The sequence below is a fragment of the Ostrinia furnacalis genome, unplaced genomic scaffold (genome assembly GCF_004193835.3).
Source record: "Ostrinia furnacalis isolate ACB-3 unplaced genomic scaffold, ASM419383v2 OfSCF5472, whole genome shotgun sequence".
NCBI classification, from domain to species: Eukaryota; Metazoa; Arthropoda; class Insecta; order Lepidoptera; family Crambidae; genus Ostrinia; species Ostrinia furnacalis.
This window is the reverse complement of record NW_021135711.1, coordinates 194,404-210,946: the sequence shown is the minus strand read 5'-3', so window position 1 is coordinate 210,946 and position 16,543 is coordinate 194,404. Positions and strand designations below refer to the sequence as shown.

General features: G+C 37.0%; 2 protein-coding genes across 4 annotated transcripts in view; one reads left to right on the top strand and one right to left on the bottom strand.

Moving 5' to 3' along the window:
* Positions 1–8,641, bottom strand: part of Kdm5 (Lysine demethylase 5) — a 57,057-nt gene extending 48,416 nt beyond the window's left edge. For all 3 annotated transcript variants that reach the window (XM_028316230.1, XM_028316231.1, XM_028316232.1), the window contains exons 1-2: positions 8,225–8,641; positions 4,795–4,872 (exon numbers count right to left, since the gene is read on the bottom strand). In XM_028316230.1, coding sequence (XP_028172031.1) covers positions 4,795–4,872; positions 8,225–8,431 — 285 coding nt within the window. In that variant the 5' untranslated portion in view covers positions 8,432–8,641. The remainder of the gene's footprint in view (positions 1–4,794; positions 4,873–8,224) is intronic.
* Positions 8,642–11,121: 2,480 nt separating this feature from the next.
* On the top strand, positions 11,122–15,742 carry LOC114361232 (piggyBac transposable element-derived protein 4-like). Its single transcript, XM_028316217.1, has 6 exons — positions 11,122–11,193; positions 11,271–11,384; positions 12,302–12,376; positions 12,454–12,567; positions 12,872–12,975; positions 13,145–15,742. The coding sequence occupies exons 2-6, from the start codon at positions 11,275–11,277 to the stop codon at positions 14,974–14,976; spliced, it is 2,235 nt and encodes a 744-aa protein (XP_028172018.1). The 5' UTR covers positions 11,122–11,193; positions 11,271–11,274; the 3' UTR covers positions 14,977–15,742.
* The last annotated feature ends 801 nt before the right edge of the window (positions 15,743–16,543 follow it).

Here is a 16,543-nt window from a genome sequence, read left to right as displayed (position 1 = left end):
CTTTTTTTAACTTCTCTAAAATGATCCTCAACACGACCGTTGCTAGTCGTCTTCGCCGTGATAACGATCGCAGACGCAGTTTCTATGCAGTCGCAAAGCGAGCGAGGTCGTTACATTTGCATGACATTGATCTCGATGGGACTGGTTTCGCATTGTCGTGTTGTCCGATTCGGCTGGCCAGTTTGTTTATTGTTTGGGCTTTCGCGCCTAAACGCGTCCCGCCGCGCGTAACATGTAATTTGCGTCCACATTGGGGGCATGCCTCGTGCGGCACTCTCGACATCTTACTCACTCAAGAGCAGGGTGAGCAGGATGACCAGCGCCCAGGGTTAGCAGGATGACCAGCGTGCCGCGCGAGCCCGTGTGCCCAGTGTGGACGCACCATGACGCGAATAGTGACCCGGGTTAAATAGGGATGGCAGAATTGAGTTCTGGAGGATAGCATGTAAGTATTTTTTTTTACAAGCACTTCAATATTTTACCTTTGTAGTGATGTATTACAGAAAGAGCGCCTATACAGCCTCATACATAAGACAGTTAATTAATTTTTAGCGTTAAGAGTCGCATCTCAAACTTATATGAAAATTATAAATAACTTGAAAACATCGAACTGCCTAAGGCGGAAATTCAACCCACGAACACTTTAAAATTTCGACGGGTTCATCCAGTGTCTAAGTAGCTCAGTTGGAAGAGCAATCGCCCGGAAGGTCGTGGGTTTAATTCCCGCCTTAGGCAGATCGATTTTTTCAAGTTATTTATAATTTTCATACATAAGATGTCACAGCACAGCGACGTGCAGTCAGGCCTGGCTCACTCCGCGCGGTACATCCGATAATTACCTACAGCGAAGCGCCCCGCCGGCGGGTATTATATCAGTCGAGTGTCACGCGCGCGCTCGTCAGGACGCTGGCATGCGTTGTAGTATGATTATAATTCTATGATCGAAGTATTATTTAAAAGTGGACATAAAGAGAAAGAAATATTGTGCGGCGTTCGGGTGTTTAAATTCGAAAAGTAATCTACCGGATTTATCTTTTTTTTTCGCTTCCCAAAGATGCTGAAAGGTATGTTGGCCATGTAGGTAATCAATAATTCTTAGGATAGTATAGGAACCTAACCTACTATGAAGGTTTTCCATAATGAATGCATACTTACCTACATACGTACCTCATTACAAATAAGTAGATTTATTATTTTTTTACTAGACGGCAACCCTAACAGCGTAAGAAGAGTTCAGAGGCACACGATAGAAAGAGACAAAACTTGTAGGTGAATAAAATTGTAGGTACGTAGTGCTGTGCGAGCTGAATTCCACTGTATCGCGTCGTAGCAAGACTCGCATTTATTTAAATCGTCTTGCGGAGTAATCCTTCTGTACCTGTACTATTACTTATTCTGTGGTGCAGTGTTTGATCTGCTGTCGTCTGTACACTAAAGGTCAAGTATGTGTAGACAAATGTAAATACTAAATATGTAAAAGATGCTAGTTATTTCACATCACACAAGACTGTATCTACACTAATATTATAAAGAGGAAAACTTTGTTTGTTTGTTTGGTTGTAATGAATAGGCTCAAAAACTACTGGACAGTTTTTAAAAATTCTTTCACCATTCGAAAGCTACATTATCTACGAGTAACATAGGCTAAATTTTATTTTGAAAAAAACATAGGGTTCCGTAAAATATGTAAATAATGTAGTCCACGCGCGCGAAGCCGCGGGCGGAAAGCTAGTAATAAATAAAACAAATAGAAAAAAGTGGTAGTGCACAAATTATGAGGTCAAGCGATCACGAGGAGTTATTTTTTATCGATTTCGATTCGACAAAATCACTTACATCTGCGTTTTTATCTAATTTTGTGACGTACAAATGATCTCCAAATAAACTTGAGGACAAATGTCACTCTTTAGAATAAAGGACTAGGATTTTTGCTGCCATGTGAGATCGAAAGGTAGCAGGAAGGAGCTGGATGCAGGCCGCTACCAACCGGGTGATGTGGAAATCATTGTTTAGCAATGGACGACCTGTGGCTGAAATGATGATTATGATTATAATAATAATAATAATAAATACTCTTTATTGTACACCACATAAAAGAAACAGAAAGAAAAGGAACACATAAGGTACAATTAGGCGGTCTTATCGCTATGAAGCGATCAAAATCTTATGAGATTATGAGATCAAAAGGAACGTCCTGCTGGGAATGCTAAATTATAGAGTTCTACTTTAACCTAAGAGTTGAGCTATATATTTTCATATTTAGGAGGAAATAACCGAAAGAAATTTTCAATGTTGTGCTTTATAATTTTTCCGTAATCTTTTTCACATTTTAGTACCGACCGACTGCATGTAAAAATGGCGATCATGAATCTTCTTTCCCTATTTCGTAAAATTAACGCCATAATAACTAGTTATGTGCACTTGTCGATATTAATCACCAATTAACACCAACAAAAGTTAGTGTATATTTATCATTGGTTAGGTTAGTAATGTGCCAGTCCACTGCTAAAAACTGTTATGCTGAGCAGCTACTGTGCCACTGGCATGCCAGTCACTGGCTTATGGCAAAGACGATTTCTGCCACAATGTGAAGCCACTACAACACTATCACGTTTCTTTTTATCGATAAAATAAAAACAACCAATTGTTTTTTACTTAGTTGTATGCTAGTGACATTGTGTGTAATGTATTCACGAGTTTTTAACATTGCCAGCTTAGATTAATAAAACCTAGATAGATAGTCAGTGCACGAAAGGTGAGGCAGATTTTAGTAAGCCAGAATGGCTTACTCGTAAACGTCACATGAACTGTCAAAGTGAAAAATTGGTAAACACGTCCGACGACTTTTAATTAATTAAGACGGTTTGTGCTGTGAAAGGGTGTCAAAATACATCAGAAAAACTAAAGAAAGTGACCAGTGTTACATTTCATAAGTAAGTACTACGATTCGACGCGTATTTTGCTTGAATTTGGCTTTCAAAAATTAAATACGGGAATGATACCAGTAACAAGAAAATTTATTTCCCAATTGTTCGCCGTACAAATACACTTCCTTTTTTATGAAATCGAGACTTTTCAGTCGATTTATCTTATTGTAATTAGGTAGGTACTTTGAATTCAATAAATAAGTAAGTACATGATGCGTTTTGTTTTTGTTAGTTATAAAATAATTAAAAACGTATTAAAATTTTCCCTACTTTCGGGAAAATCGCCTTCACTGTCTACACTCCCCAACAAAATTGACACTAATGACATAAGATTTTTGCCTCACTCTTGACGAAGCGTTTGTATGAAGACTATCCATCTAGGTTTTATTAATCTAAGATTGCCAGTGTGTAGTTAGAATTTACGAAAGTACCTACAATAGTAGCCTTAATTTTTATTTGCATAGCCACGTGAGACGTTTGTACGAGACTCAGGGAATGCCTGAGAGTCCTTCACCTGGACATGAGCTCCCCTGGCTTACCTGGAAGTCCTTAACCTTCAAGCGGGCGCGCGGTCTTTTGTAACGGCAGCGGTCGCGCGTAAACGAAAATACCTATAGGGTCTAGTAGAGAAACAAAGCACTTATTTTCCAATAATCATTTATTATTTTGTACGCAGATATATTATGATTGTATTAAAGTCATAAGGAATTTGAATTAAGTTAAAGAAACAATTATTTAATCAATAAAATAACGCAAATATTATTTGGATCAAAAACCAATTCTGGAACAAAAAATCTTTTAAAATACCTCAGAATAATTCATATACCTGGTACAAACGATAAAAATGGCAAAATAATGGTAAAACATAATTTTATAATTTTGGTTCAGTTTGCTTGGTCTCTGAGCTCCGATTCACTCTCTTTTTCATCTTTTCGTAGTAATGCCTCTGTTATTTCACTTTGTACTAGCAGTCTACGACTTATTTAATAAGAAAAAACAGTATTGCAAGCTTAATTCAATAATATTGGGTGATAGCCGAAGAAATGTTATATCGCATAGAGAGTCGCGCGTAACCTTTTCGACGACAGGCGCGTGGCGTGCTTTCGACGCCGGCGCCGCGACTAAAACAATAGCAAGCCATGGGGTGGGAAAAGCGCGGAGAGCTGAGGTAAGCTCTTTATTTCACTCACAATGAGCAAGCGACAGGCTACTAAAAATGAGAAATATGTGTAACAACTCAAAAAAAAGTTATGAACGAAAATGTGTTAGGCGCGGTCGATTCGACGCCGCGCGCCCGCTTGAAGGTTAAATCGACTTCGGACGCAGCTCGGCCGTAGTAAGGACAATCTGTTCAGGTGGGGATTTTTGGATGGCTCTAACTTGGAGTGCAGGTGCGGTTTTGTTTCCTAGACGATGAAGCACATGATATCATACCCTGAGTGCCCGAGCAACTGCACGCAGGATTTAATTAATGCTGCTGACAACGCCACTCTTGTAGCGGAGTTTTGGGCTGACACTGTGTAGGTTTATTGTGGACACGATAAGAAGATAAAGGACTCGCCAAAGGTAAACGAACTAAAGTCGCTGACATAGCCCGACGGATTAGCAAGCTAAAGTGGCAGTGGGCAGGGCACATAGTATGCAGAACTGGCGGCCGATGGGGCAGCAAGTTTCTGGAATGGAGGCCGCGTACCGGAAAACGCAGCGTGGGACGTCCACCCACAAGGTGAACCGACGACCTGATAAAGGTAGCAGGAAGGCGCTGGATGCAGGCCGCTACCAACCGTGCGATGTGGAAGTCATTGGGGGAGGCCTATGTTCAGCAGTGGACGTCCTGTGGCTGATACGATGAAGATAAAGGACTCACCTCCAACTCGTTGAGGCGCTGGATACGAGGCGTGAACCGGAGTCGGTCTACGTCCACCGCGAATGGCGGCTGCCAGTGCTGCAATAAATAAATATGAATATAAACGACAATATTAAATAACAACAGCGTTTTGTGCGATAGGTGTGTGATTTCGCAATAAACTTTACATACACGGTGTTTACTTCTACTTCTAACCCTCGAGATTTCGCAATACGTCCTTTAGAGCACCATAAGTCAATTTTCTTTAAACTTGCACAGAATAAAAGTCGTAAAGGAAAATAATAGATCAAATTAACAACCAATATTCAGAAAAACCAATATTTTAAGCACTACAGGTAAATGGTATAAATACCTAATATCTATACTAATATTATAAATGCGAAAGTAACTCTGTCTGTCTGTCTCGCTTACCCGCGTCCGTTTCAAAAACCGGGATAAAAACTATCCTATGTCCTTTCCCGGGACTCAAACTATCTCTATGCCAAATTTCATCAAAATCGGTTCAGTGGTTTAGGCGTGAAAGCAAGACAGACAGACGGACAGACAGACAGAGTTACTTTCGCATTTATAATATTATTATGTATTTAAATCTGAATGCGATACGAGAGGAAATAGCCAGTGTGCCTCAACACATAAACGGAGAGGATTATTAATGAATGCTGAATTTATAAGCAGATGTATACGATGGCACTGGTGACCGAACAGTGTGATTGCTCTATAAAAATAATAGTAAGGATAATAAATACACTTATTTTGATGTCTATTACGAGTGAACTTGTTGTTAGCCTTTTATTATAGCACAACTATCATTTTAATAGATGTTTCTTGTATCCTTATAAAAAAACTTTGCATGAAACAAAAAAGAAATATTTGCAGCTACTATGTTAATCATTTGGAATAGAGATGCACCGAATGTAGATTAAACCGAATACGAATGTTCGGCCGAATATTCGGTTCAAAATGTACCGAACCGAACATTCGGCCGAATACGAACATGAAAAAAATATGCCGAATGTACCGAATACGAATATTCAACCGAACATTCGGTGCATCTCTAATTTGGAATAATATTGCTAATGAGATATTACTCTATTATGTAGTAAATGAATAACAAAACTTTTAAGATTACTTTTGTCTCATTCATGAAAATAAAATATCCGATAGCAATTGCAACTTTGTTTACATTAGGTTATCCTCTTTCAAAACATTTACATAAATTAACTACATACTTTTCAATATCTTTTTAATAATTCGCTTTTAATTGGTATTGTAGGAATCAAGTGATTTTATTCAGAGGGCAGAAATACCTTATTTGTTAGTATGAGTAATAAATTATGTACTTCTGTTAGTTAACTATTTCATACAGTATTTATCACATACATATTATTATAATAAAGTCGCTTCACTGTCTGTCCTCCCTCCCTCCCTGTGTATGTTTAAATCTTTAAAACCACACATTTAAGCAACGGATTTAAGTGCATTTTTTTTAAATACAGAGTGATTCAAGAGGAAGGTTTTTGAGTTATAATACATTGTGACTGTGCAAAGCAGGGGTCGCTAGTTTTGGAATAAAGACTATCATGAATTCTCATTTTATAGCTCTAGGGCATAACATAAAATTAGATAATTATTATCTAGATAAGAAGGGACTGTTATAGAATCATTAGTTATAAATTGATTTTATCATCTTTTCAAAAAGCAACAAATGTTGATGAATGGTGGTTTGTCCAATATTTTTTCATAATCATGAACATCAATATTCAATATCTTGAAAATTATAATAGGCGCTTAGATGATAAAGAGTTCAATAACACCTTGATATTGACATAACTTGTTTAATCACTAAAAATATATTATTGAGGAATGTTTATTTGTAATTGAGTTGATTAAACACAATGAAGCATTGGGGGAGGCCTATGTTCAGCAGTGGACATCCTATGGCTGAGATGATGATGATGAGATGATGAAATACAATGAAAATAACTTATCAAGAACATGTGAGATTCAAAATAACACTACATTTGTTTGACAACAATGGTAGAATTTAAAAGTAAACAAAGTAGATAGAAGGCCTTGTTCATTTTATTAAATAATATTTCTTAATTATCATTTAAAGACTAAATCGAACAAATGAATTTAAAAATAATGGAACTGATTAGTTTCTTGCAGAAGTTAAATAATTTTACATTTTGGTAAATTATTTCATAACATTTAACAACATTAATTTAAACATATTATAAGTTAGTCAACTTGAAGACAATTTGGTCTAATGATGAGGAGGAAAATTGATTCATCAATTAAAAGTACAAACTGCAGGTAGACTATAACTAACCTACAAAATTATGATTTCAAAAGTGGAACCCTAAATAATGAGTCACAAATACTTTTCTGCAAAGCAACAGGTATAAAACCATTCTGAATTAGGGACATAATGTGAGTTTCAAAAAAGGTTAGAATAAAACAAGGACACAATCACATGTCATTTTATCCTCAAAATTAACATTTAAAACCTAAAATTCCCATGAGGGAACAAGCATTTTATGTAGATGCCAACTTTTACACAGCAAATGGACCATTTTTTGGTTAATTCTATACTATCCTTTCACAAATTTTGTAGGGAGGTAAGTGTTTGTCTCATGCACCACTCCTAGTTTTACTAAATTTTCATAATATTTTAGTTTAGTAATAAATATTAAGCAAATGTGTTCGATTTAATGACTAATTCAATTAAAATATGGGGCAATCAAAACCTATGATGGTTGAAATATATTTTTGTAAGTAGAAGTGACAGCACATCAGTGTTGAAAGAATTGAAATCATGCACAATATTGTCCTTGTTGAACTGTGCAATAGTGGTTTTAACATTCAAATGAATGGTTCAGACATTTCTCAGAACAAAACCTTTGTAGGACTTGCATACTAAAATCAGATGGGTATGTATATGTGCATGCACACTGTGAACCCCAGTAGATTTTAACACAAAGGCAGCACTGATGTTAAATATTTGAATTTTAACAAAAAATCCTAAGCAATCTACTGCCACTGTGGGGATTACAGTTATTTACGACAAAAAAGTCGCGACAATTCTTTTTTTATCTAAACTATCGTAGGCAGGAGGACACTACACAAAATGGCAACCAGATTTTCAATACAATATTGCATCCTCATACAACAAAATTTAAATGCAATTGCAGTACACAATTTACTTCAAATGGTGCTTTGACACGTATTATTTAAGATTAAATCATAAAACCGAAATTTAGATAACACGCAAATGCTCTACACGGTGTAATATGGTTGCATCACACGAAATCTGCGTATCGTTCTAAGGTTAGAAAATTACATTGCAAAGCGATAATTTACACTGAAATAGGCTAATTGGGGCAAAAACGGTAAGATGCACGCTTTGAAGACAAAGAAAGTCACTCACCGCTGGTGGTTTTATCTTGCAGATCCCTGACTTCTCGGCGATTGGCCTTATTTTACTGATGTATGCCAGAGGATCCAGGAACTCCTCTGGGGTAGGCTCGAAGACAGGAGCCTCAGGGGGCACCGTAAAGGTGAAATTATCCGGTTTCATGGGGGACGCTGAGTCCCCCATACTAACTTCGACATTAGCTTCGTCACATTTTCCCATTTTTATGAAAAATGGTATGCAGTTCACACAATAAAACTATAAACAACTATATAACATCATCAACCGTTAAGGAATAAATAATGCACGACCACAAAGAAATACAAGCATTAGAATTACTCTTTCCATAAGGAACCACAATGAGTTAAATTATTGAAAATTATCACTAACAAATAACAGCACCCACTTGCACGTCCGCCATGCGAAATTGAACTTTCGAAACCAGTGTTGCCTGACTAAAAAAATAATTCAGGTTCTCATTTTGTCATTTACGAAGATAGTGTAAGTAAATATAATATTTTGTAAGGACATGCATGCACTGGTAACGAAATATGTACAACAATGTAGATTTATAATACAAAATTTTTGTAATTAATCAAATAATGTTTACCAACTAATACCAAAATTCTCAAAAAAAAAATACGCTCACTAATGACTGATAGCTGAAGATTATTCTAATTTTATGGAAATAAAGCACTAGGCATTCTTTGTATTTAGTTTTACTGTTGGGAACTTGGGACTGCAGGTTAAAATAGAAGTCCGACCAAGATAAAAATGCTGATTAATATTGACACTACATTTCTCATTTTCCTCCTTATGTCCCTGTTCCGACTAAAGAAGAAGAGGGAGGAGTGCTACTCTCCCCTCTTCTCCTCTGCTGTAAATTTTAAAAAGACTTCGATCGACATTGTAGCTAACTATGGTTTGTATGAGGCAGGTCATACTACCTGTGCAGCAGTCATCCTCCAAAATAAGCCCATGGTGGTGATGGTGGTGGAAGATTTTGTTTACCTACACGTCGTTAGCTGATTGATTTTGATGAAGATCGGCCTTCTCGCTGCTAGAAGGTGCTTGATCGAAGCCACATATAAAGTCTATTGCGTTGTTTTGAGAAATTATCCTGAATGTCCTCTCTGGCACGGGAAAATTGTCTACACAAAACGTGTTTTCCACCGGGCGTGAAAAGTAAAAACATTGTTGATGCAAATAAACATGTGTAGTGAATATCTGGGTCTCTAGTGCGTGTTTTGTCCTGTGCGACGACTGTGCGACGTGCGCCCGCAGTGAGTGTGAGAGCGCGACAGCAACATAATTACGCGCGAGCGATGAGGATGGGTAGCTTGGGGTCATTGGACAAAATTCTACGTGCTCACAGACCGGGCTTTAAAAAATCAATAAAAACATCTCAACATTCAACATTTTTTATGGGCAATTTTGTTGAATGTTGAGTTAAATGTTGATTGTATAGGGCAAACACACACTGGAGACCCGGCTAAACAATGACAATTTTATTGAGAATGTACGTTATGTTATTGTATGCAAAATCATTTGGAACCTTTGTTACATTACAGTTAAGCTTTAACATAGNTTAATTATTCACAGCAGTGTTACATTGAGTTGAAATGGCGCGTTACGTCACGCCTATATATTTTTTTACTCAAAGTGACGTCACGTGTCATTTCATCTCAATATAATCAATAATACCTACTGTAATTATTCAAATGAAAAAATACGTGTCCATTTTTTATTATCTGTCTGACGGACTAAATAGAATTTCGATTTCATTACCAAGTCATCATCCCAATTCACAACAAACAAACATAACATTAACACCATCTTTATTCAACACAGAGAATAAAATTTGCACGAGTGGCATTTGACAGCAGCGCCGTGACGCCCGTGACGTTATTACGCATCCAAATTGAACACTACAGGCTAGCATAATGATCCCAATGCGTTCACGAACTTCTTACGTTGAAAGTGTTTTATATTATGCTACTAAATGTAAATGTAAAACCAAGAAATTTTGTACTTTGCAAGGATAATTTGTTATAAAATAGATTGTAGAATATAAAATAGCCTCTAATAAAGCTCGTATGAAGAAAAAGAAATTATTTGTTATATTTTTTTCAACGATGACATTGGCATTAATGACATAACCATTTTAACGTGTTCCGAAACATTCAGTACACGTAATGAAATATTTAAAATTTAACCTTTAAAACTTAATGTTTTGTGAAAATTAATACACAGTATTTTATTTTACATTATTATTAAATTTTAAAAATAAATGGGCTTTGTAATATAATTTCACTAAGTAAAGATAAAATTAATCATAATTACGGAAGTTACGGACTGTATAATCCGGCTGTATCTCCAGGTCACATAGCAGCTGTAATAGACATTTAGGTACATACATTTAGCAATTTTGGTGATAAATAGGCATTTTGTATTAGTTTTTGTATAACGCCTGAACAAAAACAAAGGGTAATATTTTGGTGTTATACATAAATTTCGAATATAAAAAATATATAATTTAACTAATTAAGACATGACAAAAAAACTGAGGTATGTCTCGTTTCTGTCGGGCCTGGGTCACAGATGACCGTTCTTCTTTGGGAATAAAAATAAATAAAAACAAAAATATCAATTTAAAAAAAGGTAGCTCACTTAGGGTTAAATGGGCGAACTTGTATTCTTAAAATGACCTTACCTATACATACACCCACGAAGTTTGTCTAACCTTCCGCCAAACACCCTGTATAATAATAATATGGTTTTAGGTTTGATTCAAGTCACAAAGAAAGTAGAGCAGAGATGTCGACATCAGCCATTGCGTAAAAATAAACAAAGTTTTAACGATCCTCCTTTCATAACCTTCACTTTTTCTCTAAAACTTTTTTTTTCAGGTTTAAACGTGGTGAGTCACATCACACCAGTGAAGGTGAAACTGAGGAGATAATTCAGGACCCATCACCTGCCGCGTAAGTATATATTTTTTTAATTTAAATAAAAAGTACCTTCATGTGATTATTTTACCAAAAGCAGAATGTTCTTTTAGATTTATGTCTTGTGGTGGTAGTGGTACCAGCACGCCTTCGAATAATACACCGAAGCACAAACGTTCGAGGATTGAGTCCACAAAGGAGATAATTCAGGTCCCATCACCTGCCATGTAAGTAACTATTTTTTTATTTAAATAACTAGCTTTCCGCCCGCGGCTTCGCCCGCGTGGAATTTTGTCTGTCACAGAAAAACAATATCGCGCGCGTATTTGCTCACCGTTTCCAAAATCAGCTCAATCGGCCCAGCCGTTCTCGAGTTTTAATCAGACTAACGAACATTAATTCATTTATAATATATATTTATAGATAGATATTAGTTTTTGTATAACGCCTGAACAAAAACTTTTTTGGTGTTATACATAAATTTAAAAAAATATATAATTTAACTAATTAAGACATGACAAAAAAACTGAGGTATGTCTCGTTTCTGTCGGGCCTGGGTCACAGATGACCGTTCTTCTTTGGGAATAAAAATAAATAAAAACAAAAATATCAATTTAAAAAAAGGTAGCTCACTTAGGGTTAAATGGGTGAACTTGTATTTTTAAAATGACCTTACCTATATATTTATAGATAGATATTAGTTTTTGTATAACGCCTGAACAAAAACTTTTTTGGTGTTATTTTTCGAATATAAAAAATATATAATTTAACTAATTAAGACATGACAAAAAAACTGAGGTATGTCTCGTTTCTGTCGGGCCTGGGTCACAGATGACCGTTCTTCTTTGGGAATAAAAATAAATAAAAACAAAAATATCAATTTAAAAAAGGTAGCTCACTTAGGGTTAAATGGGCGAACTTGTATTTTTAAAATGACCTTACCTATACATACACCCACGAAGTTTGTCTAACCTTCCGCCAAACACCCTGTATAATAATAATATGGTTTTAGGTTTGATTCAAGTCACGAAGAAAGTAGAGCAGAGATGTCGACATCAGCCATTGCGTAAAAATAAACATATAGTTTTAACGATCCTCCTTTCATAACCTTCAGTTTTTCTCTAAAACTATTTTTTTTTTTCAGGTTTAAACGTGGTGAGTCACATCACACCAGTGAAGGTGAAACTGAGGAGATAATTCAGGATCCATCACCTGCCGCGTAAGTATATATTTTTTTAATTTAAATAAAAAGTACCTTCATGTGATTATTTTACCAAAAGCAGAATGTTCTTTTAGATTTATGTCTTGTGGTGGTAGTGGTACCAGCACGCCTTCGAATAATACACCGAAGCACAAACGTTCGAGGATTGAGTCCACAAAGGAGATAATTCAGGTCCCATCACCTGCCATGTAAGTAACTATTTTTTTATTTAAATAACTAGCTTTCCGCCCGCGGCTTCGCCCGCGTGGAATTTTGTCTGTCACAGAAAAACAATATCGCGCGCGTATTTGCTCACCGTTTAGACCTACCCTGGACTACGACAAACATTTTAAAACCAAAATCAGCTCAATCGGCCCAGCCGTTCTCGAGTTTTAATCAGACTAACGAACATCAATTCATTTTTATTTATAAAGAAGATAGATAAGTACCTTCATGACGTGATCATTTTACCAAAAGCAGAATGTTCTTTTAGATTTATTTTATGTCTTGTAGTGGTACCAGTATGACTTCGAATAATACACCGAAGCAAAAACGTTCGAGGATCGAGTCCACAAAGCCGCTTACGGACCAGGATCTAAGTGATTGGCTTCACTATGGTAAGATTTTTTAATATCAATATTTATACGTGCCCGTAAATATTTCTCTCTGCATGTGTTGGCTAGGTTTAACTTTCGTTCGTGATGTTACTACAACTTTCACATTTACAGATTTTCCGTTTTTGGTTTAAGTATGGAAAGTTTAGATAACCCAAGATTTTTGTCTTAGGGAGCGAGGACGATAGTGACGACAGTGTGGAAGACAATCAGCCCCTATTAGGCGTCTGTTCTAGGGTGAAATTGGAAAGGGAGATGCTTGACATCGAAGACGAGGAGGAAGAGGAAGTGCCAAATGTGATTCGACCTGTCACCCCGTACGCTGTAGATCAGTTAAAGTACGAACCCTGTGAAGACGAAGACGAAGAGGAAGAAGCCAAACCAAATGTCATTCGACCCGCCTCCCCGATCACAGAAAATGAAATCGATCTCGAGCCCCGTGGTTTATTTGATTTTAAGTGGAAGCCCTTCTCTCAAGGAGAACACATACCTCCCAAGGAGCGGAGGGAGAAATTTACTGGCGAGTCACCTGGGCCCGTCCGAGAATTTCCGACTCCATATGACGCATTTACCGCCATATGGACTCGGGAATTCATGGAGGAGATAGCAGTCCAGACGAATTTTTATGCTCAGCAGGTTGCTGAAAGTCGCATGGCCCGTGACGACCTAATGCTGAACAGCAGAATCGCAAAGTGGGTGGACACTTCAGCTGATGAATTGTACACCTACTTTGCGATTATTTTGGCCACTGGTCTTTGCATCAAAACTGACCAAAAAGAGTATTTTGAGTCAAGCAATAAACAGGGCATCACAACAACACCATATTTTTCCAATTATATGAAGTACCATAGACTATTACTGTTAAATAAATTTATACATTTTGCTAATAACACTGAGAACCTGACAGGCCTAACGCGTCCCCAGGCAAAACTATTTAAGATAGAGCCAATAATTACCCACTTAAATAATAAATTCCAGGAGCTCTATCGTCTAGGGCAAAACATTGCTTTAGACGAATCTTTGACACAGTGGAAGGGACGGCTAAGCATTAAGCAATTTATTAAAAATAAAGTGGCTTCCACTGGAATTAAAAGTTATGAAGTTTGTGAAAGCCAAACTGGGTACCTGTATAGATTTAAAGTGCACGCGGGTCACGGTGAACAAAAACGACATGATGATAACCCTGTATCAGGTATAATTCCATCCCTTGTTCTTGAGCTAATAAAAGGGCTCGAGAATAAAGGACACACCTTGTGGATGGACAACTATTACAACAGTCCACCACTTGCCCGTGTCCTTAAATCTTTAGGGATCGATTGTGTTGGCACATTGCGGACAAACCGCAAATGTGTGCCTCAAGAATTGGCAAACCTGCAAAAAACGGACATGGCGAGGGGTCAAATCTCTGCTTTCACGAGTGGGGACATCGACATCTTGGTATGGCGGGATACCAATCGCGTAGCGATGATATCTACGTACCATGGTGTCGGCGTTCACACTGTGGAAGAAAAGACTAAGCCCACTGTAGTCTGCGACTACAACTTATTTATGGGAGGCGTCGACAAGAAGGACCAGATGCTGAGTACCTATCCTTTGGAAAGGAAGCGTACTAGCATTTGGTACAAAAAGTTTTTTCGGCGCCTCCTAAATGTAAGTGTACTAAATGCATATGTTCTGCACAAAAATAATACACAAGAGGGTGCTAATGTCTCGCACAGGTCTTTTCGTCAGAAATTGATTAAACAACTTCTGGAAAACCACTTCAAGGGACCTGAAATCAAAACGGCTGTTGTTTCATCCGACCTCGGAACACCTGTGCTTTCCCAGGAGGTGTTAAACCACTTCCCGATGGAGTACGGGATAGTTCCTGGTTGCGCCAAAAACAACCGTATCCGACGGACTTGTGTGGTTTGCCATAAGCGTCAATCATATTACTGTCCGGCCTGCGACAAGCCCCTCTGCATCACATGCACCAAATTATATCACAGTAGGCCTAGGAAATAAGGCATGCAAAAATTTCGGTTTAGTTTAGGTTTATTTTCATATTATACATTGTATGGCAAGCGACCGCGAATATACAGTTTTTTAAACACGTGTATTTGGGGTTTTCTCATTCTCGTTGATTAACTACTTTGGAAAATTACTCTGCCCTATACTACGTGTGTTTTGACACGCACTTGGCCAAATTTATTAAGTACTTTTTGTCGCATAACGAATAATTCGTTCGTTCGTCGTGAATGTGAATAATACATGCATTTTATCTATCTTCCTTCTTAAATAAATCGGTTGAAGAAAACTGATTCTTAGCAACATTTGACCCAAACATGCAAACATTGCAAAATTATTAAAAGCATGTAGGTAAAAGTCGTAGGTAAGTAATAAAGTAGTAGACGGCAGCAGTAGCTGCTCGCGCTAAATGCTGCCGTCTGATCCCAAGAGATTATCTCGTAGGGCTGCTTAATTTCATCCTAGACTGCATCCCACTTAACATCAGGTGCGATTGTGGTCAAATAACTGCCTTGTTATGCATAAAAAAAACTACATCTCAACCTCTAAATACACATTCTATTAAGCAACCACTACCTTTGCTTAGTTTGGGACTAGATGGCTCTGTGTAGTCCTGTGTCTTCTAGGTGGGCCCTAGGGAATATGCTCTCCGGCGGGCCCACTTTGAATTAATGTTTACAACAAAACTATAGATATTGTACATTTTTTTAAGTTAAGGCTATAATTATATACATTTTTTATACATTTCTTTCGTACCTATTCTATGTACAGTCGCGGAATGAAAAGGTTCGTCACCTTAGTGTCGGTTTTCGCTTGCACTAGGTACTGTAAGAGTCAAACCTGCCAACATACCAGTGCAAGAAACAGTGCTGCTAACATTTAAATAAATGTGACGTTTGCTAACGAAGAAGGTTTTGCTTATTTTTCTGTCCCATCAGTGCAATATTACAAAATGTATTTTTTTTATTTAATAGAAATAATAATGGCAGGTTGAACCAACAAGAAGGTTTTAGTTTATCAATCATAAAAATCTTCTTGACAAGATAAATGTCAAACAACTTTAATCGGAATAATTTTGAACTTTACTGACTAACAGTTAAAGATTATTTTGTCTAACTCGAGATTATTCTATAACATAGTTTCAAAAGGTAATATGTGCTCGCGATTCGTTGAAGGAATCAATTTGAAAACTGACGAACCTTTTCATTCCGCGACTGTACCTACGATAAGGTGGTCCCGCCCCAGAGCATGACACGGAATACCACTTTTTATTTAAAATGTTTATTATAGCCTGACCAGGAACATAAAAACCCTGGCATAGAGGCGCCTCAATTGCATTTGATAGTGCAACACTGAGTACAGTCGTACATGTGTTAAATTAATAGGCTAACTTTATGTATCAGGATTCAGGATTACGGGCTAATTTGATATTTTCATAAATTACCGAAAAAATATTATTAAAGGTAACCTGGTTTAAATAAATTAAATGAAACCATCAATCGAGCTAGTAGGATTTATTTTGTTATTCATCAATAATCAAATTCAGAACTTGAATATTCAACTG